This window comes from Accipiter gentilis, chromosome 9 (genome assembly GCF_929443795.1).
Source record: "Accipiter gentilis chromosome 9, bAccGen1.1, whole genome shotgun sequence".
NCBI classification, from domain to species: domain Eukaryota; kingdom Metazoa; phylum Chordata; class Aves; order Accipitriformes; family Accipitridae; genus Astur; species Astur gentilis.
In genome coordinates this window covers 21321803-21349364 of record NC_064888.1, presented here as the reverse complement: position 1 = coordinate 21349364, position 27562 = coordinate 21321803, and the positions used below count along the sequence as shown (strand labels likewise).

The 27562-nt window shown below is 36.3% G+C and overlaps 1 protein-coding gene across 1 annotated transcript in view; it reads left to right on the top strand.

The window, feature by feature from the left end:
- TM9SF3 (transmembrane 9 superfamily member 3) overlaps window positions 1–27562 on the top strand; it is a 48698-nt gene that overhangs the window by 9756 nt on the left and 11380 nt on the right. Inside the window, exons 3-9 of the mRNA XM_049811289.1 lie at window positions 8035–8157; window positions 12657–12817; window positions 15617–15694; window positions 16645–16776; window positions 17298–17464; window positions 20181–20275; window positions 21652–21782. Of these exons, the coding sequence (XP_049667246.1) occupies window positions 8035–8157; window positions 12657–12817; window positions 15617–15694; window positions 16645–16776; window positions 17298–17464; window positions 20181–20275; window positions 21652–21782 (887 nt within the window). The remainder of the gene's footprint in view (window positions 1–8034; window positions 8158–12656; window positions 12818–15616; window positions 15695–16644; window positions 16777–17297; window positions 17465–20180; window positions 20276–21651; window positions 21783–27562) is intronic.

The following is a 27562-nucleotide window of genomic DNA, read 5'->3' as shown; positions in this document are numbered from 1 at the left end:
TTTTTCATCTGTGTGCCCTTTAAGGAAGATGCTTGCAGCAGATACATGTTTCTGAAGTAGCTGATTACATTTTCTGAAGTAAAACTAAGCTTTCTGTGTGTGAGTGATTAAAAGTATATTTACTGGAATTCTGGAATTATCAGTTCTGAAGATGTAATTTTTTCCTGTGATGTTGAATACTTGCAGACTCTGCCGTGGAAAGGAGTAGCAAGGGCTCAACATCTCAAAGTTCTACCTTAACACAAAGTTAATTATTGTATCCTTCTGGTTACTGTCTAGTTTAAAATACCTTAGGCAAATACCTTTATTTTATTGGCTCTAACTTATCATATGCCATTCAGGATGGAGCTGGTCTGTTTTTTCTGTTGTTTCCTGCCCTCTGCCTCTTTCCATACCGTTCCAGAGTTGACATTTAACTTCTTTTGCAAATACATTTCTTGGTGTTAGGGCTGAGCTTTCTATTGTATAATTTCCCTGTGTGTGTTCTTTGGTCCTTTCAGGTATTTGTAACTGGTAGTTGCAGAGCTTCAAGTAATAACAGATTCTTTTTGTCTGTATTGAATTTTAACATTTATATATGTACTCCAATTTGGGTTTCTGTGTATATGTATTTTTTTCCCTAGAGGGCTAGACTTCATTGCATCACCAGTGCTTAACTGGATGAAGAACTTAAGCGTAGTATCTCTTGTCTAAGAATTTGCAGTCAGATGTGAGTTACAAAAGTTTTAGTCAAAACTGGACATCTGCAAAATAAGAGGCTTGATGACGTTTTGTTGTAAGTACGATAAGTGGAATAAAAGATTAAAAGTTCATTAAAACTGTAAATCCTTCATAAATTTTTAAGTTGCGTAGGGGATAACGCCTCTGCATTAAAGGAATTTGGAGTTGAATCTTTCCTTTTAAGAAAGGAACAGTACCTGCACAAACAGTGGAAAACAGTCCTATTACTGGTTTGCAAGACTTGTAGCCTGCTGAAAATTTTATTTAACGTGGGAGAAACAGTTTTCCTGTTGAACCTCATAGAATATGCTAAAAAGCACAAAATGGAAAGAACAGAGAAGGCAACTGGCAGCAATTCAACATGACTATGAAAATCAAGTAAAACTTCTATTGTCAGGATATGATAAATATTTATTTTTACAGCCAGTTACACTCATAATTTTTCCTTCCTTTACTTGTTCCATCTTTACAAAGAGATTGTGTTACTCCAGTGACGAGTGTACTCTAGATGCAGCACCCAATTGAAAAGACTGCAAGGTTTGTGAGTTAACGTTTACTGTTATGAAGTGTCCTATTCCCAGATTTATTTTCTGAAGATTATCCATAGTTATTTTAATTCCCCTATCATATCAAATTTTTGCTAGATCAAGTCTTTCATTTTGTGACTGGGAGTACTGAGCAGATTGTGTTGTTCTGTAGCTCACTTTTCAGCACTTGCATCCTGGACCTGCCCTTTTCCATATTGACCTGGAGGTAGTAATTTAGTAATCTGTTTTTATAGTGGAAGTGTTGAGATGATTCCAAGGGAAGGGAATGGACTGGCTCAACATCAGGAACTGGCTGAAATGCTTGAAAAATTTTCTTCTTTAGGGGTCGAAAAAAGCTAGAGCCTCTGTTGTACCAGAAGTACATGCATTAGTCAGGCTTATTTAGATATGTAAAGCACGTTCATCTTCTTATTCCTGAAATAACAGATGAGATAGATGAAACTTTCAGTTCATCTTTTTTCTCCTCTTGTGACCACTGTTTAGTTTGTAGTCAGATATAGGTTAGCTTTCCAGAGTATTTTCTGTCATTTCTGAGGGGAATATGCACAAGCAGAGCATTGGACAAATCCATTCTTCTGCGAATATATTCTCAAATACTTTCTGTAAAATACTCCAATAATGGAGAAATCAATGAGTTTCTATTTTGGTAATTCTTTAACACTTAGATAAAAGATGCTCAATATCTGTCGTCTTAAACAAAAATAAGTGCAACTTGGGTAATACTGAACCTCCTGCTCCTCAATACATAAGAGTTGATACTGTTCCTATTTGGTTAAGAGAAGTCTTCTGGAATTCACAACTACGGGGAGCCAAAATCATCCTGGACTAACACGAATTCAGAATGGTGGACAAGTGCTGTGGGTTTTGTGCCTTGTGATTGCTTTGGTTTTGATTATGTCCCTGCCATATTAGTTTATCTGTTGTCTTCTGTAGTTCTTTACAACAGGTAAACCTGTTTTCCTTAAATCTTGTTTTGCTTTCAGGTTAGGAGTTTCAGATTCTGATTCACAATTGCTTGTGCTGATGTTTTGACACGGAAAGCTTTAGATTTTCTCCATTATAAGTATTACTTATTGTGAAAAATTGAGTGCAATTTCTTCAGGGTTTAAGGTCTAGTCTTCCACTCATGCTGTTTTTTTCAGGTGCCTTTTTGCATCTCCAACTGCTTTACCGGTGCATACCAGGTGTGTAGTTGCTATACTCGGTTATATTCTTCCAGACAGACTGGGCATGATGTTGTTTAAAAAAGGCTTTGAATGGGCATGGAAGAGTAGAGATTTCAAAAAGAATCAGGTGTTTATGTCTTGTAAGTATAGGTGATTGATGCGCTGGTACATTTCCCAGCAGGTGGGGAATTCCTCTTCATCCATGTCCTTTGTTTCTTTTTAAAAATTTATTTTTTTATTATTATTAACATATTGGCACTCTGGGTAGATCGATAATCTGTATTGGACCTGCAGTGAGTTTCACTCCTAACCAAAGTGGCTGCAGGTCAGATGTTTTCTATAAAGCAGATGGTAGGTGGTAGCTGGTTGATGACTAAGTATGTGTACACGATCTGGGAAGCTGTCCGTGTGCACTTCTAGTTTTTTCCCTTACAATCTGTGTCGTCTGGATAAAAGATGTAGACAATAATCTCTTTGCTGTTAGCTGGCATCCAGTAGGTTCTATATCAGGAGGTGCTTTAGTATTTCTAGCAGTGCATCTGTGAAGTGAAATCTGAATGGGAGTCAACTCTATTTTACTAACTTTAATCTGCTATTAAAAGTATTAAAATATTTTTTTTTCTGAATTTCAGAGTAACAAGTATAAACTAATTGTAGCAATAGTTAATAGTACTTATTTAATGTAAAATTATGTAAAATTTGTTGAAATCACATCCCCTTGGTGTACAGGTTTTTAAAGTAAAAAAACAGAGCAAAGGATTGCTATCTGAGATTCATTTTTTTACAGGCTTAAAAGCTGTCATAAAACCAGTACAGTTTATATCCAATGCATGTAGGAAAAATTAAATTTCATAGAGCAGGCCTTAAAGTTCAGCATTTGTATAAAGAATTCTTTTCCAATTTGGTTGTTGAAATGTGATGGTAGCTCAGTTTTTTGGTGACTCTTCAATGGTAGGTCTTGTTTTTGGCTGAAGTGGTGTTCACTTTTTTTTTAATAATTGTAACTGGATTCTATCAGTGAAATTGAATTATATTTTTTTTGTAATGGATAAGTTTTACCTTGCTGTGACTGATCCACGCTCCCACCTCTGCATCAGTGGTCCAGAAGTTGCTGCAATGAAATTGAAACAGAGTTGTTGGTGATTTGTGTGGGTTTTGGGGTTTTGTTTGTTTGTTTGTTTTTGGTTTTTTTCCCTTAACAAATAGAAGCTTATGTTTTGGCACCAATAGATTCATATGTTCTTGAGAAAAAGATACAGCTTCAAGGAGCGTTGAGTATCTAACATCTATGGCTGAAATAATTAAAAGCTACTTGAATACCTTTCATTAATCATTTAGGTGCTTGAATATGCATTTAAATAATAGGGACCTGCTTTTCAAAATGTTAGCATGACCATCTGAAAAGTTGTACAGATTTTCTTCATGAATCAGATTTGAGTTAACAGGTCATCATGTTTTTCCTCATGTGCATTTGGGATTATGGCAAGACTAACAATTACAGGTATTTTTCCTCTTTAAATGAGTGTTGTAAGACGTTACAAAATTAGATTTGGATTTCATACTTTTAGATTTTTTATGCTCTGGAGTGAGTAAAGGGGAATTAAAATTGTTCTAATAAATTAGCTTCTGCAATAAAGAACAGTTCCCTTATCAACATAACTTGACTGGACAGCAGTAGCAGGTAAGTGTGAAACTGTATGTTGTTCATCATATTCAAAGAATTAGGCTGCAGCTGTCAGTAACTGAAATACTGTAGACTGCATAAGTAAAACTGTCAGTTGAATCAGTGCACCTTGCCTGTATTTTTTAAATAGAATAAGAAGATTATGGTTCTGCAGAAATGTATTCTGCTGAGAATGGGGGTTTGCACCTGAATGCTCGTAGTGGTGACTGGTGGGGCAAATCTACAGTGTATTCAAGAATTCATAAAGTAGTGTTTCTTTTTGTATTTAAAAGTATGTCATGTGAAAGGATACCTGTGACCATGCTGGATTTCCTTTCTGTTACAAATATGAACAATGTTGTTCTTGTATCACAGGTCTCAAATCTGTGTAAGTATCTTTGTGAAGAAAGTAATGAATTATTAACACATATTGTAATATAACTTTAAGTTTTCAGTTAGCTTAATTCTCTTGTCAAGCTAAATCTAGAGTAATAATGCTTTTTATGTAATATGTCAAGTACTTTATTCAAGCGTTTGAATTGACATCCTCTACATTACACCTGAGACCTAGTGAATTATTAAATGTATTGAACGTTGGGATCATAGTGACTTCAATTAGAAAATGAATTTTTGACACTGCCATACAATACCAATTAGAAAAGATGAATTTAAAGGGGAAGAGGGTTTTTTAACATACTTGATTTTTGTGCTTATTTAGAAATGTTACTAAATAACCATACTTGTAAGTGAGAACTCCTTTTCCCAAGACTTCCTTCTGCAACACCTCTAGAAAATGACAGCCGTCCAGGATGATGTTCAGTATTGTACTAGGAGATGGTCAGTTATAATGAGGCTTTATATGGTTTATATGTTTGAATAAAACCTGGTTGCTCTGACTGTTCATAGGAAATTTGAAATCTGGCATAAGCGCACCTGCTTTTATGAGTCTTGCTTTAATGGTCTTTTAAAATTTATGTGCTACTGATGTTACTGAAGCTGTATTATATAGCAGATGTTACCTTTTTGACATCACCTGATATAGACACAACACAAAACATACCTCTGACTTTACAGTCCTCACACAACCGTAACTTGGATAAGAACTATCTAACATACAAAACTGTAGATCTGGTAAAGCTGTAGCAAAGTAGGCTTCAGCTTCCCAAGCCACTGAATGCTGTTCTAAGCTACTTTCATTTAATCATTTAGCACAGTGCATTTAAGCTTAACCATCTAATCCTGCCCTGTAACCAAATGACAGCTTCAGCATTTGCAGTGGGTGGAGAAAGGAACACTTGTCTTCATTCCTCTTGCCTTCATTCAGTTGTTTTAGGGGGAGGTGAGAGGAACTGTGCTGTATAGTATGGCTGAGGGTGAAATCATATACAATACGTAAAGTCACACCTATATTTTGCAAGAGCTGAATGATGTTTTTTCTAATGATTCTGCTGCTTTTTGTGTATCTGCGCTGGAGTAACTTGTAATGTAGTTGGTCCGCAGTTGATTGTAATATCTCTGTGATGCCTTTTGGTATTCTGAATATCGGGAGTAAAATCCATAAAAATGGATGGAGAGTTTTTTGGTGGCATGCTGCTGTCTGCAGCCTGGTCAGATGTCAGTGCAGTCATTTCACTTCAAATGATATTTCAAAGTCTGTCTCTCTCTCAGCAGCAAAAGCCACTGTTTACATCTTGGCATATTAGATGCAGAATGGCTTATCTCAGGGGAAAAAAAAAAAGTGGCAAATTCACAGGGGTCTGAAAGCCCATGGAGTGACTCTGTATTAGATTACAATCTAATACCAAATTTGTCTTGGTTAATAACTGCAAACAAAGGCTTCTGTATTTGGGCTATAAAATGGGAAAGGTCTCTAAAAAGAGCTCTTGCAGTTCATGCAATTTTTATTTCAGTAGTAGCACTTGCTCCTATCCCTGTGTTGTCCTTCAGTTGTGCTAGTATCATGTAAAACCAGCTTGGCCCCCATAGCACTTCCCCAGATCAGGCTTCCATGCTCCAGCACTAGGTAATGCTTCATTTAACAGCCTCTACCAGTTTCTCTCTTACCCTTATTTTAATTCACAGTATGTTTTCATTTCACCTCTGTGTGTTGGAACAATCCTTTGTGAGTTAAAAAATTTAACATTAGAAAGGTGTTATCCTTTATTTGAGTATAGTATGAAACTGCTAGAGAGTGACAATAAAGCGCCAAGTATTTTGGAAAGAATTAATCCCTACTTAGCAACAAATCCAGAAGATAGGGATTCTGAGTTTTTGTCTTGTAATTAATGTCAAGATGGCTCAAAAGAACCTGTTAAAGTGAAAAAGTGCCAAGCAGACATTTTTGAGGGGAACATAGCCCCAAAAGTATAGCAACCAGCTCAGTAGAGGCATAAATGCAAACCGAGACCTGGATTTGTAAGTCTGTGTTTCAGCTATGGTGCCAGCTTTAATGGCTTTCGTCTCTTCAATATACCAGTATGGGTCCTGAAAATGTAATCCATGGTCTAAAAGTCTTTTTGGGACATTTATTGACTTGAGTGGTTTTGTTATTCTCTTCCCCCTGCCCCTCCCCAGCAGAAGTTTTACTGCCTAGTAAATCAGTATGAAAAATGGTATTTATCTTTTTTCAGTGAAAAGATGAACTTAGAGTACATTTGTTAGGTCTTGGAAGAATCAAAAATAGAAAATACTGAAGTTTTCATAAGAAGTAGGAGAAAGAGGTGCATCCATTCCAGAATAGCCAGGGGCACTATTTTCTCCAGGGCTATAGGAAATCATTGCAGCTATGCAGGACTGCTCTTGGCTGGTTTCTTACTGTCTTGCTTCACCAGGCTTTGCATCAGTTTTGCTTGACTAGACGAACTGTGCATATTTTCATTTTGTTAAATTGTTGTTCTCACAGAAATAATGTTTTGTGTTGGAAATACCCTACTTGTCGGTGTTTTTTCTATGTGGGTGATTTGATTTTCTTCTTAAGCTTTATATTGCAGTTAGTGTATAACAGAAAGTAAGCTGAATGTTTATATAGATTACAGCTGTACTTGGGGCACAAATTAATTTTATCTACTAGAAAGGAGTCCTCAATTCCAGTGATGACAAAAAGAGAAGAAAGGGGTAGCTAGAATTATTTATGTTTGTTTGACTGTTTGCAGAGTGAAAACGTTTATGAAGTGGATGGAGGGGTTGTCTCTAAATGTGTTACTGCCTGAATTCTTATAAATATAAGCCCTTTTGTCTTTTTTCACTTGAAAAGGAAACGTGAGGGAAGGAAATTGGGATGTGAAAGAATGGCTGCTAACTGCATTACTTATGAATTGTAGGTGGGGAGAAATAGCTTTTGGGCTCAAAGAGGTGAATTTATTTTACTTCCAAATGTAGCCTCCTGAGTAGTCTTTGTGTTTATTCCTATTTTTGTCTTCTGTCCTTTTTATCTACCTTTACCCTGGTTGCTTTGTTTCTTCCTTTATGGTAGTTTCTTGAAAATCGCTGAGAACTTTAAGAAGTTTTGGGTTTTACAAACAGAATTCCTAGTCAGTGAGCCTGATGATACTAAAATGGAGAGATAATACCATACAAAGTTTTAGGTATTTGTTAACAATTCCATACCTCTTGTTAAAGAGGTCTCATGGTCTGTCCAAGTAAAGCTGCCATCAGCTAATGGATCTTAATTTAGTGTATGAGGAGTAGCAAAAGGATACTTTGAAACCTTTCCTATCCAGTCTGTGGGAAGCTTCTGCATGTGGAAGGGTAGAATTACAAAAACAATCATGTAATTGCTTTAATGGTTCCTTTTTAAATGTCCTTTTTTGTTTCCTACTTGAGGATAGCTGAGAGGGGTTAAAGACTCCAGCAATGTCTGTTCCTCCATTTGCTTGGTTTGCTTTTGCTTTGAGCCAGCTCATTAATGAATCATTAACTGTGCTTTAATTTTTTGCAGACGATGTAATGCAGACTACTTACTGTGAAATTGACTTGGACAAAGGAAGAAGAGATGCATTTGTGTATGCTATCAAAAATCACTATTGGTACCAGATGTATATCGATGACTTGCCAATATGGGGTGAGTGATATTATGCATAAGCAACTTGATTACAGCTACAAGAGTCCTATGCTAGTGGGTTTCATGGAGTCATTTAATGACTAAGCTTCATTACAAGGCTCTCATAAGTATATAGAACTTATGTAACCAAATTATACAAATAAATTGAAGGATTATTGCGTTGAAAGAACAGTAGGATGGCTTGTACTAGTGAATTACAAAAGCAGTGAAAAGCTGTTTTTTTCTCAAGCACTGATTTAATAATACCAAGTTCTTAGGGTTAATTTAATTGTTTGAGTGGTAAATAGATAGGTCAGATATAAAGTCCATGTTAATGTGTTCATGAATAACAACTTTCATAAATCTCTTTCAATATTTAAACTTTATTTTGCTAGTTCTTGTGTTTGTTACTAACACAAGAGCCGTTTGGTTTACTTCTATGGTAATTTAGTGGCTTTCAGCAGTTTTGCATGTGCAGTCTGTGGTTATATGAAGGAGTTTCATTATACTTGTTCTTACACAGTTCTTAAAATTGCTCTTGCTGAGTATTATTAATCTGGGCTTAGAAGTGCTTGTGTCTTGAATAAAAATTTACGTGTCTTTATTGCCATTGTCTCCTAAGCTCTCTGGTTTTTGTTACTCCCTTGTAACCTGTGATCACATACCTGGTAAAGAGTGCTCTGCAGATTGTACTTTGCACTGATAGCAGTCAACCAAACCCCCCAAGCCCTAATCTCCCTGTTGTAGATATAAACTGAAGGGAAATGAAAAGCACTACAAAATGCTTTATTAAGGTAAGGTCTTTGTTGCCTGTGTTCTGTGAAAGACGTAAAACCACCGAAAACAAACAAAATCCCACAACACCTACAAAAATACAGTTCAAGCCACATGACAAGAGTCCTTTGATGGGTAGTATGCTGAATAATGCTACCCATCATTGATTCATTCTGACAGAGGGTGCGGGGTTTAGCTCTTTTTTATAATTTTAATTGGTTTTAGAAAGTAGCTATCTGATCAACATGAGCCCCAGCCAGAATTGCTAGTGCTTTATTTATTTATTATTCATCTGTTACTTGGGAAGTTTCTTGCCTTTTTTTTTTAAATGTATCTCTTTTTAAGAGATGACATTATAATGCCTGACAGGAGAAGTACTCATATATTGTATTTGTTCTTTTCAGCCGATTTGCTTAGTGTGTGTAACAGCTCTGTGGCAGGGCTTGGAGTAGACCCTAATTAACCTGTGTGGCCTTTACTACTTGCGCAATTGCTTAGTAGGCTTTTAAAAAGCATGCGTGAGTGACAGTTGTTGCTACAATATTTTTTTATGCTTTCAGCCATTCAGCAAAAGATCAATGAATGATTTTCCTAGACTAGTGGCAGCTACATAGGCTTTAGACTGCCCAAGGATGATGGATGCTAAGCTGACTTCTTTGGAATCCTGTGTGGCTAGCGAGTCTTGGAGACATTCTTTCTTAGGACTGTTTTTTCTGATGTTATTTGGGAACATTTTTTTCTCACATCAGATACCAAAGAACAAATATACTTACTAAATCTTCTACACACTGACTAAATTTTATGCTCTCAGCTGAAAAATCTGTTTTACTGTGGTTCCAATGTTTTAATGTTCTTCAGTAGTATGCTTTGTATCCACGAGAAGTCATTCCTAATGCTACAGCTAACAAACATGTAGAATCTAGGTATCATCTGTGTATGATATTAAGAAGCTGGCTTTGAGAGTTTTTTGGTACCAGGACCTCAAGTTGTGATACTTAATAGATGACTGCAGCATCATAAGTACTGGTGGTATTATGCAAGGATATAATCTGACATCAGGTCTGAAAGCAAATGGTGCTGACGATTTTGGTCTATGTCTCCTGAGGGCTAGGTAAAACTAGCAGGACTGCATATTGGTCAGTCAATATTAGCCTGGGTTTTGTTCAAAAAAATTAATCAGTTCTTGATGGGGGGGGCTGAGAAAGGAATGGATGCACCTGAACTGATCAGAAGTGTTTATGCTCAAGTCTGAACAAGTTTTTCTGACCTTTGTATTCCAAGCACACTTTAGAAAACTGTGAATATAGCTTATCTGCATTAATTGTGGTTTTGCTGGGTCTCTGTTCAACAACAGGAATATTTCAGGCTCTTAAGTCCTAGGAGACTTGCTGCTCACTGAACAGTTATAAATATTCCTGTTATGAATATGGCACGAGTGATACAATACACATGGCTCCTCCAGCTTGTTGGTGTCTTGGACTGTATTGTATACACTTGCCTAGTATTATGTGATGTGGTAGAGATACTAAGGAAAGCTAATATCTTATTCTTGATTGAGTGTCATCACATAGCTGTTAATTTCAGGAACTAATGAAAAACATTAGGACTGCAAAAAATATAGTAAGAACTTTAGTAATTATGATGGCATTTCTGAAATACTCTGAATACTGAGATATTTTTTTTTTTTTAATTAAAATAGTGTCCAGAACTGGTTACCTTCAGCTTGCATTAAAAATATCTTGTGCTGAAATGGCTTTTTGGTTGCTGTGTGAAGGCTATCATGTTGATCCACTTTATTTGGGTTACTTTCCTGAGAACCCTGCTAGCCAGCCTGTATTGTATGTACTGTATCACCTAGTCCACTATTTTTTTCATTGTTGGTTTGTGTCTCGTAGCCCGATTAAACCAAAATTTTGTTCCCTAAATGTAAATGGCTAGAGTCCTTTTTTTGTGCTACCAAAAGAAAGTAAGTATTCTCTGAAGAGTTTAAAATAAAAGGATTCAGATGGTGTTAATGTTTGCTGGAGAATTCTAGGCAAATTCTGTTTAATTCTGTTCCTAAATCTGTTCCACTCACTTCTCTGGGCTTATCCAGGTGGATTTTGTGGCACTCCTCCTGTCTCCTGGCAAACTTTAATTAAGTTCATGTTTTATGTTCTTCACGGCTTTCCACCTTGGTAAGGCTTACTGATGTCAAAGTCATATGCACAACCATTAATATTTGAAATTCTTCTTAGGAAGTCCTCAAAATATCCAGTAAGGAGTACTCTATTTTCAGTAAAGACTAGGCATAAAATAACTTTTCTTAACTGCTGATAACTAAAGGTAAGGACTTCCAACTGCTGTTTGAGGGCTTTGGAAGGTTTACACTTTATTTTCTGACCTGAAAAAGGCAACCAGATCTTTTTCAGTGCATTCAGATAAAATTATTCCATTTTCTGTTTTTTCCTGAATTGCTATCCCACAGTGGAGTGGCTAGGCTTGAATGTCTTTGTTTCAGGACATCTCCCTAAGTATATGGAGCACTGTGTTAGTTCATTCCTTCAGGTAGTGATTGATCAGAATGTCCTTTAGGTAGTTTAGAGGTCTGTATTGTCATGGTTTTGGATACCACCGTGGGAACAGATGGTATGCCAGGTGCTAGGCTGTATGGCATAGGCACAAACTGGCACGTGTTTCATGTGGATGGCATATACAAGGCAATCCTGACAGATGAGCATGAGTAAAAAACATGACAGAAAAATACCACCTTGAAAATTAAAAAGCACAGGTAATGCACAAGTGCCATTCTTTCATATACCTGCTGCTTTGCGATAACCTGTTCCATATCAGTCACCTACTTGTTCTTCCACTGCCCTCCACCTTTGTATATCTTGAGTGCTGCTTTTATTGTGGCTTTCCATCTTGTATGTGATCTTTGGTGTGATGGTCTTGACATTAAAGATGATGCTTGTAGCCTGTTAACTTGGTGACTGCTAGGCTTGACTTTCCCCACACACACTCCCCCCAGCATAGTACATTCTCTGGAATTTTTCTGTAGTAGATTAGACACTTTGCAGTAATTTACTGAAAATTAAGAACTTAATCATAGCTAATACTGAGTTCAGTTGAGTTCTGATGCTCCAGGAGCATCTGAGCAGCTTTCCATGTTGGCGGTAATAAAAATCTTCAAGTAAATGATAACTTTCTGAATTTTTCGGTGAAAGTAACAGAGAGCAGTCAAAAACTGTCATTCTTGGCAAGCATTAGAAGCTAGTGTGCAAATGAGAGCAAGAAGTATGTGTTGGGGAGTCAATTAATGAGGAATACAGAATGGAAGTAAAATTTTTAAGAAGAAAAATGAGTGAAGGGATAGATGGGAGATGGGAAAATACAGACGTCTTGGCTAAGTTCTATTAATGGAAATTAAATCTGTATTCAGCTAGTTGTTTATCTGGTAAGAATTCAAAATAACACTGGAGGAGGTGTTGTTGTGTCTTCTGTTTCTTCTGCAGTGTTTGTAGCTGCATGCTTTTTTCTTTTAATGCCATTACAAAATGCTTCTTGCATATACCTGTGGATTGAAGGTATAATCGAGGTATTAAGAGTTGAAAAGAAGAGCATAAGGTCTGCTGTGTTCTCTTTACTGTAGTTATGTTGCTTTTTTTAGCTGGCAGAACTTTTGTAATGCATGTTTTTTAAAAAATAATTACAGAATATTTGAAAAGCATACCTGTAATGGATGCTTACACTTGTTTCCTATGCAGGTATAGTTGGAGAAGCAGATGAAAATGGAGAAGATTATTACCTTTGGACTTACAAAAAACTTGAAATTGGTTACAATGGAAATAGAATTGTAGATGTCAATCTGACCAGTGAAGGAAAGGTGAAATTAGTACCAAACACAAAAATCCAGATGTCATATTCAGTAAGTAATTTGGTGCTGCATCTGTAATAAGAAATTCTACATGATGAAATGGCTCAAAAATAAGTACTTGTATACCTACAACTATGTATTGATACATCAGGTTGTATTAGAGGAAGATGCATCTTCACTCTTTCATATTTTTTTTTCTATTACTCAAAAACCTTGATAAGTTTATTAAGAATAAGTGTAAAATGAGGAATTTTGAAACACGTCAAACAAACTGAAGCTTCTATAATCTGCAGAAGAGTGTTTTGGAGGGAAAGGAAGATGTCCCAAAAGGTATGGAGAGTAGAAGTATAGAGGACCCCCCAGTAGGTACACATTTTCTTGATGTTTGGAGCGCTGACATTTGCATCATAGATTTGAACTGGATTCTGAGCTAGGACCAACTGTAAGCCTTCATACTTTGCAAGCAGTTAGTATTAAAGCTTATTTTGGTTTTTCAATTCCAGTAGAAATTTGCGTATTGATATAACCTTATTAGTAAGGTTTTCTCTGAAGCCCTCTGCTATTACGTTGAATTGCTATGATGAAAGGTAATGAATAAACAATGTTTGCTGATCTGAGATAAATTACATTTTTCAGTTTTCCTCCTTACTTATTTGATGTTACTTAAATCTGCAATGGTTCACTTCTCATGTTCACCACATTTGTATACTGAAACTAGTTCTTAATGCATTGCTTTTCTACAATGTGTTAGCAGTAGGTGTCAGCATAAGATTTTATTTTGGAGGATATTCTTGCCACTATTACATTTGTCTTATGCTGGATAAGTTTGAAGTGCAGATAATTGGTTTCTATATATGCTCTCTAGAATTATGTTTGCACTAATCTCCCTGTTTTTACTGCAAAATGATAGTAGAAATTTTGAAATTTTCTATTTCAAATTCCACTAGCATCGTGAAGTCCATTTGCTCTGTAAATTTTGAGGTGGACAGCACTGAGTATCTGCTGGTAATGAAAATAACATTAGATGTTCCCTTAAAATACTTTCAGTGTACTGAGCTCAAGTCTTACCTAGCTAATTCTGTTGGCACCACTGGGCATTTGCTAGGCTGGCGCGTATGTGGTGTTTAATTCACAGATTGTGTCTGGTGGATTTGTTCTAAGCAGCGCTTCTTAGTTGCAGATGCTCTAATGAGAAATGTATCTGCTTAAAACAATGTTGAAAACTATTAATGTTTTGAGTTACTAATCTTGAACAAGGTTGTGATTTGAACTGAAGAACATTAATAACATACCTGAAAGTGAGTAATACTTGAGTCATGGGGTTTTTAATCTGTCTCAGGACTGTGGTGAGTGATAGGGGTATTCAATCTACATTTATATGCTTTTTTCTGTACTGAATACAAGAACATCTGTTGGAAAGGATAATTGTTCGTCAGGTATTTTAAAAAGATATGCACAAGGGGGCTGTATTTGTTTCAAGATCACTAAAAATCTTGGTATTTCCTAATCTCGGCATGCTTCTGAAAAAAATTTAGTGTCAATTTGTGTTTAATTTCTGAAATTACATTTAAGAATTAAAATTAAAAGTCTTGCAAAAATTCTGAAAAATACTTTATGCTACCATATTAGCACCATGTAGTTCATAAGTATGATTGAATCTTCCAAATCCAAAGCAGTCCTCTGTGCAGCTAGTGGAGTAACTGATAGCAGTAATGTGCTGTTACCCTGTGACAGTATGGCCATAAATGCATACTTTTCCAGCTGGATTCAGAGTTACTTAATGGCAGTTGAAGTGTCTAGATTGCAGAATCCTGCGGTCTTACAGATTTTAGGCTGCAGCTTTTAGCTTGTAGCTTTTAAAATTTTAATGTCTGTCTTTTAGGGTCCAGCTTGATCCCTTTTATCCAGTTCCCTTCCAGCCAGCTTGTATCTCAGTTTATGGCCTTCTCTTTCCTATTGGCATCTGTTTTAAATTTGCTCTTATATCTTCTCGTTTCCCTGACTTCTGTTAGACTGCATCTTTTTCTTGGGCACTGTACTCAGACAATTTAGGTACAGATGATTTCACTGATTACCAGTCTCAGTGCGTGGCAGCGAAACAGATCTCAGCTGCTGTTGGGGGAGCAGAAGTAGAGAGTGTTGTCATTGCTCAATGAACACTCGTAATGTTCTCCACAAGCCTCTTTTCGTACAATGCAGCGCATGGAAATGTTAAGAAAAGGGAGTGTGCTGTCAGAAAAAAAAAAAAAACAAAACAAAACAAAAAACCTTTGGAAAAATTCTGCTGCTTTCTAACACATCATTCTTGAACATATTTAAACATGCTTTCTTTCTCTAACCTTTGTTCTGAAATCTTGGGCGAATTTGGGAGGATTTTTCAAAGGTATTGCCTCATGGTTTTACAGGTATCTACTGTGGGGGAAAAAACATCATCTTAGAACTATTTGTTTAACAAAACTGAAAAATAGGATCACTTGATGGATTTTGGTTTTGACACCTTCAGTATGAGTATCTTTGAGCTCCTTCTATAATCTTCTATAAGGGTTTGTTGTATTTGACAACTAGAAGTTTACATCTTAGGTTAGCCTTGCAGAGGCCAAGAGGTTCTTAAACATAAGCATAGACAAGATTAGATCCATGAAGCATGGTGGCTGGTGTTCGTTCTGTGTCTGACCTGTAGTTATTAGTCTTTAAGAATATCAGTCCATTGTTTTTGCGAAAACCTAGATTCATATTGAAGAAAAAAATCTGAAGTGGATGATTCTTAAAATGTGTTTTGGGTTTCTGCATGTGAGTATAGCTAAACATATTATTAATGAGCTTTTCAAGTGTAAATTTTTCACTGTTTAGGTGAAGTGGAAGAAGTCAGATGTGAAGTTTGAAGACCGATTTGACAAGTATCTTGACCCATCTTTCTTTCAGCACAGAGTATGTATTATTCTAAGATAATCTTACAAAATATCTCTTTGAAATGGTTGCTTTAGTTCAGAAGGTGTCATGGAATTTTTGGATGACATCTTTGAATTTTTGGATGTCCCAGGTGTTCTGGGACAATGAAACAGGCAGGTCTAGGACTGTAGGTTTTAAGTGATAGTTCTGTTGCTTGAACAGGATAGCTCCAGTTTTTTAGAGTGCTTCATTAAATGTGCAGGCAAGCTTCAAGCCTGTAACAAATACCAGGCAGTTCGAGAAAACATATTCACATGTTCGGAAGCAATGAAGTTTCAGGGACACAACTGTGTGACTTGTAAGCTGAATAACTGCAATTGGTCATTTGTGCACTTTTTACTGGAGTAAACACAAAGCAAAAAAACATCAGCCTAAACCAGGTGGTGGTGGTTTAAACCCATGGTTGTAATCTCCTTGTGGGTAGTATACTGAGCTATACTACTTTCCAAAATGAGAGGTTTTGAATTCTGTTTGGAGCTCAGCGTAAACCAGAAGATGTACTTGTCAGAGGCAAAATAATGCTGCTGCGCATTTTGGTCCTGTGCAAAGCAATGGTTCCTCTGGCTTTTTGGCTTTGAGCATCTCTTTTACTACTTAAACCTCTTCTCTAGGAAGGTAGCAGTACATTGTGTTGCCTTTCCTTTACCAAGGGAGCACATGCAGCCAGTTGTTCGAACTTTGCTGGTGCTTAACTAAACTGGGATAACTTGTCGTGAGCAAGCTTGGCTGTTGAAAAGCTTTATGTATGGTGTTTCACAGGCCAGTTTTAGTGAGACTTTCTACAAATCTAGTGTTACTTACAATATGTGTTTACTGTTACTCAGCTAGTGCTGACAAGCTGTTCTGCTAGGCAATGATTTATCCTTATTGGAACAGATTTGAAACACATTTACAATTCTAAACCTTAGGGATGTGTTTTCTTTTTGTAGATTCACTGGTTTTCAATTTTCAATTCTTTTATGATGGTGATCTTTCTGGTTGGCCTAGTGTCTATGATATTAATGAGAACTTTGCGAAAAGATTATGCAAGATACAGCAAGGAGGAAGAAATGGATGATATGGTAAGATCTGCATTCATGCTTTTGAAAAATCTTTTTTTAAGGCTTACTGTTTTCATGCATTCGTTGTGTTGGCAGCTCTGAATGGCTTTCTTTAATTGGACAGAAAACTCTCTTATGTGTGTCTTGAGAGTGTTACTGGGTTTCTTTATAACATGGTTCTAGGTTGCAACCCAGAATTTTGTCTGTAATCACTGTGTTAATGTTCGTATCCACACTTAGGTTAAATGGGGTCCATTCTGAGTGTGTAATAGAAGCCTGTGTATACTCCTAAGCACTTCAGAGGATTTTAGGGACAGGGAGGGCATCTGATTGATTTTACTGCATCATACATTCAGGTAGTAATTTTTGCTGTCTTCATAAGCATCTGAAAAGTAAACTTTTCTCCTAGATGCATTCAGAAGAGAAGGCATACTTGTACTTGAAGTTGCTTTAATAAATCAAACCTTTAATTTATGCATAGCTTGTGTGCTTGTCATTAATTGTCATAACTAGACTTACATTTTTTTTGTTGTTGTTCCTAGGACAGAGATCTAGGTGATGAGTATGGGTGGAAGCAGGTCCATGGAGATGTTTTTAGACCATCCAGTCATCCTCTAATATTTTCATCACTTATTGGTTCTGGTTGTCAAATTTTTGCTGTGTCTCTTATAGTTATTGTTGTTGCAATGATAGAAGATTTATACACAGAGTAAGTATAATTGTGCCATGCTTTCCACATATAAATGCTTAAGCGAACAAAATAATTACAAAAATGAATGTGCTAACTGGCCTGGAAAAAAGTGTTTGAGTCTTTAGTCTTTATGTTTAGATCAGATGTCGTATTCAGAAGAGTTCTTTTAAGTTGTAATGAAACTTTGCCCTACTCTTATCATGGGAGTTGCTCTCCTTTAATTTTACTCTTTTAGTGCTTGCTTTTTACATGATTTATTTTGAAACTAGTTTGTCGTTCTGCAGCATCATAGGTAGATTATATGGGAAATAACTGTTAAGAGGCAAATATTTCATTCCTGGTTTCATCTGGAGTGACAAGATCTTACTATATTTCTTACCCTGTTTTCCCCGCCGTGTCCTGTAAAGACTGAAGTAGGAGTGTGCTGTGTTGTGAAAAGTCCTGTTTACTGCTGACAATGAATTAAGCCAGTCTTATGCACAAGTCTTCTCAGGAATGGAGATTTAATTTCTGAAGTTCTTTCAAACAGATACTGTTCAGCCTGTGTTGCATATAAAACCTCCAGCAACAGGTGGGCTGTCGTCCTAACTGGGGAGAATTCATTTAAAACAAACAAATAGTACTCAAGTTTAAATATAACACACCACTTTTGGTTCACCTAGTTATCTTCCTTTACCTTTTATCTGTTTGAGACTTTTGGTGTCCTGGATGGACTTCCATCTGTTTCTGTAGTGATTGTACTTTGGATACGGGAGGGAGTGGATTTTTTTTTTTTTTTACAAGTGCTTTGTTTTAAGCAATGACTAAAATTTCAAGTCTCTGTTCTATTTTTCTCTTGAATATCACCTGTAACTATTGGTTTTAACAAGTTGTAATACTTCGAATGTGCCACTAGAGAGAACTCTAGGTTTTGAATTTAGCTGCCTTTTAATGACGTGTTTAAAAAGCCACTCTTTAGTATCAGTATCTTGGCATATTTTCATTTTTCATATAGTGTTATTCCCCACCTTGTGCCCCATGGTTACATTTCTGGATAGACTTACATACACTTTTTTAGTTGTACAGCATGTCAGCCCTTTTAAGGTGGGGAATGAAACCATTTCAGAATGTTTTGCGCTGTAGGGAAGCTCTAAGTTAGTAATGGCAATTGTAAAATGTGTCAGAACATAATTTTTAACAATATATGTGCACTTAGTCTTTTATTGCAATAGGCCTTTATATCACTTTCAAAGTGAATTTAATTCTGGGTATGTAATGGAACATTTGACCAAATCTGGTACAGACAATTCTTACATTTAGGAAAGTAGTGATGTGAGTAAAAAACGCTGTAAACCAGAATTACAAGAATGACTGCTTGTCAGTGTTCTTCAGGTCGGTTAAAACTCTTAGGGATCATGCAGCTGATGCCAACTAGAAATCTCTCAGTGAAATTTGGTCGTGTCGGCTATTAATTTATTAATACTGGTTTGTGTTTTGAGAAGCTTTTCCATTAGAATACTTGAAACATATGCGAGTAAGCTTGAGAATAGCAAATTTTGAGATAATTTTAGATTAACATCTGCTAGTCATTTTACATGTAGCCTGGATTTACATGTGTCACTTCAGACTGTGCATGGTCTACTGGGGTTTTGCATGTGTTTCTAAATTGTCCTAAGTTAGGAGAAGTGTTAAAATTGGTTTCTGTCTAACCAGTAGCTTTGTAAAATGGAGCTATTGCTTATTTTTTTTAAGAAACAAATGTTAGCATAATGCTTCTTTAGGGTGTGTGACCAGCAGGTATATTTGCTTAGTTCAGTCCATGCAGTCATGGAAGCTGGTTTTACTAAAGATTACTTCTTTGAGTAGGGCAGGCATCCAGTAATGGTTCATCAAAAGCCAAAATAGTCTGGAATCTTTCAGAACAACTAATTTGAAGAAAGTATGACAAGCTGGCTAAAAGCCTTCTACTTCTTTTTGCTATCATAGAGTAGCAGAGGGACATGGGGAAACAGCTCTCCATGAATAACATTTATATCTTGCTATTCTTAGACATGATTTTTAAAAATGTATTTGGAGATGGCTTTTGTGATTTAAAATTATTAGCTTTGCCTGGAAAATTTCAGAAAAATTATGCCAAAATGAGTACTCCAACATTTAATGAGGTGATAATTTAAAAATTACTAAACTCTTCTGATTGGACTACTCCATGCTGATTTGTGGCTTCATTATAGTATTTATAGTTTCTAAATCAGGTTTTCTAATTTTCTGCAAGATGAATACTTTCGATCTTAAAAGTTAATTTCTGAGGGATGGTAGAAACATCATTCACAATCTTAGTATATTTTTCTTAATACTGGCCTTCATATTAAGAGGAACTTTTATCTGCAATAGTCAAATCTTACACTTAATGTATGTCATGCGTATGAAGAACTGAACTATTTACAAGGTAGCCACATCCAAATGTCAGAGTATTTCAATCAGAGTTGAGATTTTATACTCCAGTGAAAATAAATGCATGTTAGAAAAGAACGTACTATGTCAGAACCCTTTTTCCCAGATTGAATTAGACTTGGCCAGAAGCTTTGAATACAAACAGTTCTCATTCTTAGGCAGATTTTACAATTTAAGCACTTTTAAATTTTTACATTACCTAAAGATATTAAATAACTGCTTCTGCTAAATGTATGTATGTTACTGTGATCTTCTGCTTTAATAGTGTTTCTCTATTTCATTTACCAAAAAAATCACCTTGTAGGAGAGGATCAATGCTTAGTACAGCTATATTTGTTTATGCTGCAACATCACCAGTGAATGGATATTTTGGAGGAAGCCTTTATGCTAGACAAGGAGGTAAATTGTTTTCATGGTTCAGCATTTTCATTACATTGTTAAATGGAGAAGTTATTATTTTCTGATTTGCACGCATATAGAAGTGTCCTTATGGAGTTAGGTCATTCAGGTGGAATCCATTAAATTCTTAATAAACAGAAAATATTTTGAGTATAATTAACTTTCATATTATTTACATTTGGTATTGGCTGCATTTTCTAATTAAAGATAGCTGAAGTCTTTGCTTAATTTAAAAGTACTAAGAGCTGAAGAAATGCTAAGAGTTGTATCTTATGAATTGGTTGTTATACTCTCGTATATAATTGTTTGGCTCATGACATCCAGAGATTATAATAGTCTCTCCCTCTTCTGTAACATGCCGTTAAACAGCTCATGTCATTTTCTCCAGATGTCTCCTACATAACCCTTCTCTATAGGTACTGTGGGGGTTATGTTTACTAACACGGAAAGGATGAGTATACAGTACTTAGTAGACCATTAATTGTGGATAGGGAAAACTGTTTATAGCATCTTTTAAAGAAGGTTTTTCTGCTTTCCATCATGTGCTCTGCTTTATACTTAGCAAATTCAAAATGAGTATCAATAGGGAGCAGAAGCCCAATAAAATTGATATAACAGATTTGGACAGGCTGTCTTCAAGTGCGCCCCACTATGCCTCTGAGTTGTGACCAATTACATCCTTGCAGTCCACTAGCTTAATCCATTCCCTATGCTGCAATAAAAGAGTAATCAATATCTATTATCTTCTACAGTGCTTTAGAAAAAAATATTTCTGGTAAGTTCACAAAAGAAAATTTGTATCTTTTTAGCATGGCATACTTGTTAGTGTTCAGTCTCAACTGCACTCTGATCTGAGTTTGGAGGTTAGATGTTTCTTTTCATGTGTATAAACCTAGCTATTTGTAGAGAAACAGATCTAGGTAAATTAGGGTTGCTGTTGTAAGATGTACTGTGCTATATAGTTGAGCCAGATTAGCTTTTTTTTTCCTACAGATCAAATTTGTATCAAACCTTGAAATGCTGATTATGTTGGCTTATGGTGAAAATACATACGATGGTCTTGAAAAGCATATGCTAGTTTTCTGACTGTTTTTTATTTAGTGCATATTATAGATGCATCTATGGTGTATTAAATTTAAATATAGACACTACTTAAGACCATGGAAAATAAAGGGAATACAGACAGTGAAAATTCTTAAGGTGTTGCCCAAGAGGGTTTTTTGAGCTCTTGTATTGATGTAGTATGTTGTTACTTATTTCTTTCACCTTTTGGGGGGGAAAAGTCATCAAACACCTAAATTCTGGTGAGCTTGCTGGTAACTTTTTTAAAAAAATACACTATCTCACCAGTCCCGTTGGAATGTCCTTTCTTACAGGAAGGCGATGGATAAAACAGATGTTCATCGGAGCCTTCCTTATTCCAGCAATGGTGTGTGGAACTGCCTTCTTCATTAACTTCATTGCCATCTATTATCATGCTTCAAGAGCTATACCCTTTGGAACCATGGTGAGTCATTTTACTGGAGAATTTAAACACCACTGCAGACATCAAGAAAACTGTGTTTTAGTCTAAATACAATTGTGAGTTGTAGCTTTAGCTTTCTAGTTAGAAATTTATTCTGGGAGGGGTATAAGGTTCTTCAAGTATAATTCATTTTAATCACAACAGCAACAGCTGCTGGATGCCCACAACAGTCTTCTCTCTGCTTAAAATGACACCTCTGCTTTGTATTCAAGCTGAGTGTTGTAACAACATAGGAATTTAGCAACTTGAATTTTCTTCTGGATGGCCAATGCAAACCAGTTATAAGCTAAAATACAATACAAAAGGATTCCAAGTGTGAAAGCTACTTCCAAATCATTGCAGTCAAGCAGAAAAAAAAATAATCAGGCAACAATACAAGATGAGACATCTTGAGGACATCTGGCTTCATGAAAATGAATCACTGTTTTCACTTTGTGAAGTGGTATTTAGTATCCAGTTGTGGTCTTGTGTCTGTGTGTTAACCCTGTCACTTGAAAAACAATGCTGGTTGGATTACTTTCTCAATTAATTGTGATGACTTTTCTTGTTTCTTGTGGCTTTTGTCAGGTTCTTGTTTGTTGTCATGGCCCTTTCAAGCAACCTCAAATAACCCTGTGAATACAATGTAGGAAATAATCACTTGGCACTTTGGCAGAATTTCTGTTTGAGCTTGCAAGGGGTATGATTTTGAGAGCAGATTTTTTTGCAATATGCACCATAAAATCGCTTTTTCTAATTTTGTACAGTAGCACAATTAACTTTAAAAAATGCCTTAATACAGGAAGGCTTGTTTTCAATATCTGTAGCAAATCTTGGGATTTAACATTTTTATAGCTTCCTTCTTTGCATAACAGGTTTTGTGATACATTAAATTGTTCAGTCTGTTCAGAGATGTTTGAGTAGCCTTGGATTTCTTCTTAGTTTAAATCTACCTCAAAATAAAGCTTATTATCACAAGTTCTGTCTTATATATTGTATTACTTGAGATATAATAAAATTCAGTATGTGACTGAAAATACTTCTTAAGAACACATTGTTAATGAATGAATGTGATAGAAATCATAAATGGTGATAAAAAGAGGAACAATTCTCAGTATCAGGCAAAGACTTTCAATAATTTTTTACTGATGGAGGAGTCATTACTTTACATGTACTTTGCTGGTTCTAGTCACCTCCTTATTACCAGTATTTTCAATGCATGCCTAAATACCAACTTTTTACATTGAATTTGTTGATATTATATTTAGTGGGCTTATAACAAGTTAAACATGTTTATAAACTGTTCACTTAATTTTTCTGGTGCTCTTCTTCAAGAAATTAGGCTAAAATTCTATCTTCGGATATGGTTGTATTAGTTAGTGTCCCAAAGGAATATTGTATTGTTTTTTCTTTCCTAAGCTAGCAGCCATATACAACACTGTCATAAAAGTTTACAACATTGATCTCTGTATATGTCGAAAGAGGCTCTGTTTTACTGCTGAGCAAGCATTTATGATATCACATTTCTCACTTGTATTCCCATTTGGAGGTCAGGAATGCTGAGGGAAGGGAATTCCACCTGTCCTGAAGTTTGTCTTGTAAATCTGTTCAGCTGATTTGTATTTTAAGATCATGGAAACATGTACATGCAAAAGCAAATGGGAATATAAATCTTCAGGGGTCACTTAATCAGGATGTTAGGATTCTTTATACACAGTGATTTTAATGATCTCAAGGTTTTATGAAAGTGTTTGAATCATTATGACTGTGGCAGTATAACTTCAGTGGAGTTAGCAGACTTTTAGTAGGAGCAGGTTATGAATTGGAAACTTCATCAGAATAAGCAATGCTCTAATGACTTCAAATCAACTAATGAAGCTGGTTTGTGGAAGGGAATGAAAATTGTTTGTAATTACCATGTTACGCTTCAGTTTGAAGTTCCTGGGAAGCCCTCTGGCTTTATGGATAAGATAACTTTATGTCTTTCCACCTTTGTTTTCAGTGTAGAGAAGCTTCCAGAATTCTCTAGTGCAAACTTGCTGCTGCTATTTTCTTGGAGAAATAAAACCTCTGCCATCTAAATCTACTAGAACACAGAAATTACTACTTTACCCTGGCATGTCTTGAAACCACCCTCCTTGATTTAAGTTGCTGGCAAGAATTACCACCTCTTCTTGACTACTGTAAATCTGGAAAAATCAGAAACTGAGTTGCTGAAAAAACTCTCTGAGCTAAAAGGTTGCCAAGAGACTATCCTTAAATATGACATTCTGTGCTTTGTGCATTTTGCATTGCCACTTCCCAGCAAACCGCTAGGTAGTCTCCTCTCTATGACTTAATTCCTCCGTCCAGACAGATTTTTCTATGGAATGTAGGCAAGGACAGCTGATAGTGTCAAAGCCAAGACATCCAAGCTAACACAAAGTTGCTGCATCTTTGATCTACATGGCATCTGCTCTTCCACACTTTGTCTTGAAATGTTCAAATTGATTGGGCTCATCAGGACCTTCATACACCTCACTGTCATTGCAGTCTGTTTTGAACTTCAAAGCTTCATTCATCTTGTATAACTCATTCCAATGTCTGGGATCTCCTCGAAGATGTGGCAGGGCCTGGGAAGATCCAAAGCTTGTTTCTGAAATCATTCTTCAAGTCTTGGGACTCTGCCTTTAGCCCTTTTAGTGGAGATATGTGCAAACCGTCTCACCTATACTGTGACAAACATTCTGTAGTGAAATACATCATGAGCCTGAACAAAGGCTTAATCTCTTCCCTGGGATATCTTTCAGCTGCCCTTCCCTTCAAAATGCAATAAAGAATGTGACAAGTTTTATTCAAATTTGAGAGCTTTTTAAAACTTAATGGTTTAAAGCTTTCAACTCCCTAAGCATATAAAGGAGATATAAGAGTCTGGGTTTTTTCTCTCATCTCTTCCCCTTTATAGGAATGCAGTGGGTACCATTCAATTCTTTGTTCTTTTGGAGCCCAAATTTGATGTTTGGTTGGTTTTGGATTTTTATTATATCCTGTTACTGGTGAACACAGAGGAGATCTGAAGGTGTTATACACCTTGACTTACCTTCTGTTGATGTTTGTCAGTCTTTTCAGTGTATTTATCAATCATCTTTATGTTTTGCTGTGTTTGAATTATACACAAAAAATGGAGCATGGATCAATTAAAAAGAATTTTAAATAATAGCAAGTGAAGTGACCTCTCCATATATGTTTGAGGAGTGTGGTGGTAGTTCTATGCAGAAACACTTACTAAGTAATGCAGAATTTCTACGGAGTACAGCATGATAGAATTTGAAGAGACCGTCTTAATTCTGGCATTTCATAAGTTGTGACTGCTTACATTGTTCTGTGTGTGATACATAATTTAAAGATTTCCATTAAGGCTACTGTGACTAATGTAATATTCTGACTGCAGAATCCATGCAGCTTCTATTAAACTGTTTAAGATGTACCATTTTTGTTTTGTTTGAGCAGTAGGTTCCTGTGTGGCTAACGTCTCCAGTATGCATTTTTAATGATTTAATTAAATAAGGTTATGCACACTGAATTTCTCTTGGGATTGAGACTCTGGTGTTTGCATCTTTTATACCTTGTTTAAGCTAGAAAAAAGTGTTTCCTCCAACAGATAGCTTAATCCAGGCTGCAGCCATCCCTGACAGCTTTGAGTTCATATGAGTATTGGCTGCTATTGCAAAATGAGGATCTGGTAGCACCAAAGATTTTCATGCCTTGAGCCGGATAAGGAAATATACCTGGCTAATAATAGAAAAACATCTAGTTATATACAATGAGCAGGGTGCTTCCTCAGATTGCTTGAAAATGACTGTGGAACCCTTGATCAAAACTCTCATTTTTGCTGAAAATAGACACAGCTTAATGCTTCTGCCTCAATTTTCGACAGTTCAATTTATTGCCCAAAGCACCATCCTAGATTAACAACTTTGTTGTAATAAAATTAATAACACTTTATTTTGAAGCCTTCTATTCTTTTCTTGTTCTGTGTAATATTTGGCCAGATAATGTGCAGAAAGCTGTTTCACTGTACAGATTCAGTAACCTCTGTATGGGGGGAGATTCTCATGACTGAGAGTGCAGTTTTGGTAGCTGACAGGAAAGATCAAGCTGCTGCTTTGACAGTTAATTTTTATTGCTTTTCTCCCTCATGGCACCATAGCCTGCCAGTAGCTGTTTAATATTAGATATGCTCATAAAAATTTTAATTATCACCTTTGAGTGAAGTTTAATCTACAGTTGTCAGAAAATATGAAACACATGGCCCTAGAACATAAATTGTATCCCTCTTGGCAATGTTTCCTTTCAAATACGGAAAACTGAATTCTGCATGTTGAGTCAAGGGCAGTAGAATATTCTTTCCCCACAAAACAAAACAGAAAGGGGTTAGAAAGAATGCAGGCATAGTGAAGTTGATACTCTCTTCTATGGCTACTAAAACCTGCAAACTAAATCAGATGCTTGTGTATAAATAAGATATTTTGTGCAACAGAAATGCAACGGTCAGAATAGAGGTATGTTTTAATGTACTGGCTTGGTAGAAAAACTCTTGTAATTTGTCTTCAGTGATATGGACTATGGAGAATGTGTACTTGTTTGCTTGATGGAAATCTGGGTTTGTAGATGTAGTAGATTTGCCTGTTTGCATAATTTGTGCTTTCTGAAGTAGTAGTTAAAACTGTTCTCTCAGTTTCTCTTGGCTGATGTTACAGCAGTACTCTTCTTAAAAGGCTCATGAAGACCTACCTTTCTTATCTCTGCCTGTCATGCAACAGCTATTATTGGTGTTTAGTTTTTTTAGTATGTTACCAGTGACCTCTGTAGAGAGGTGCTTCTGCTGGAGGGCAGAGCACGCATGTGTGTTGATCCTGCCTTCTTTCCTCTTACCATTCGGAAGAAATGGAAGGCAGTAAATGTCTGAGCTGCTTTTGCCATTGTAATCTTATTCTCTGAAACCTTTGAGGTAGAAATCGTATAACTTCAACTCTTTTTCAGTTAAGATGCTCGTGTACCCCATTGCCCTGTGTTTCCTTCAGTTTGGGTGTAAGCTCCCTAGGTTTAGTCATTGCCAAGCCTGCATCATCACAGCCCTGCCATCTGTGGCAACAGGCACTACCTGTTCAGTTTGGGAGGGAAGCAGTGTCATCACCTCAGATCTGAAATTAAGAGGAACATGCCTGAAAAGGCAGAAGCTAGAAAAGCCAGCTATTTCCAGTCATCTCTTGCATCCAGAGAAGGCTTTTTCTGCCAAGAATGAAGAAAGTAATTTTCAGCAAGCATCAGTCTGAGCAGGTAGACTACTGTGGAGACAGACAGTGAGTTGAAAGTGAGAAAGAAGATGCGTGTGTGTGCTGATTCTAACCAGCACTGGTTGTATTGGTCAACATACTAAGACCAGGGCGGGGTTATCTCAGGACACAGAACATTCACATCTTTACCAGCTTGGACAGCTTATCAGAGGCAGGTGGAAGTGGGAGGCATTCCTAAGCCTGCATTATGGTCTGTCCTTGCTTGCTTAGTTGGGCCTCCTTTGCACTACAGAATTATCTCAGATAATTTTTAGACTCCTGAATGGCTCCAGGAAAAAAGGAAAAAAGTGCTTCAATTCTAGCTGTCCTCAGAGCATTAAGACAGTCAGTTCATTGTTCAACAAAACATTGACTTTACCTAATGCTGCTTACTAGATTTGACTGAAGATGCTAGCTGTTCTGCCCGAAATCAGTTCATTTTTCAGCCAAACGGTTAATAGAATGGAA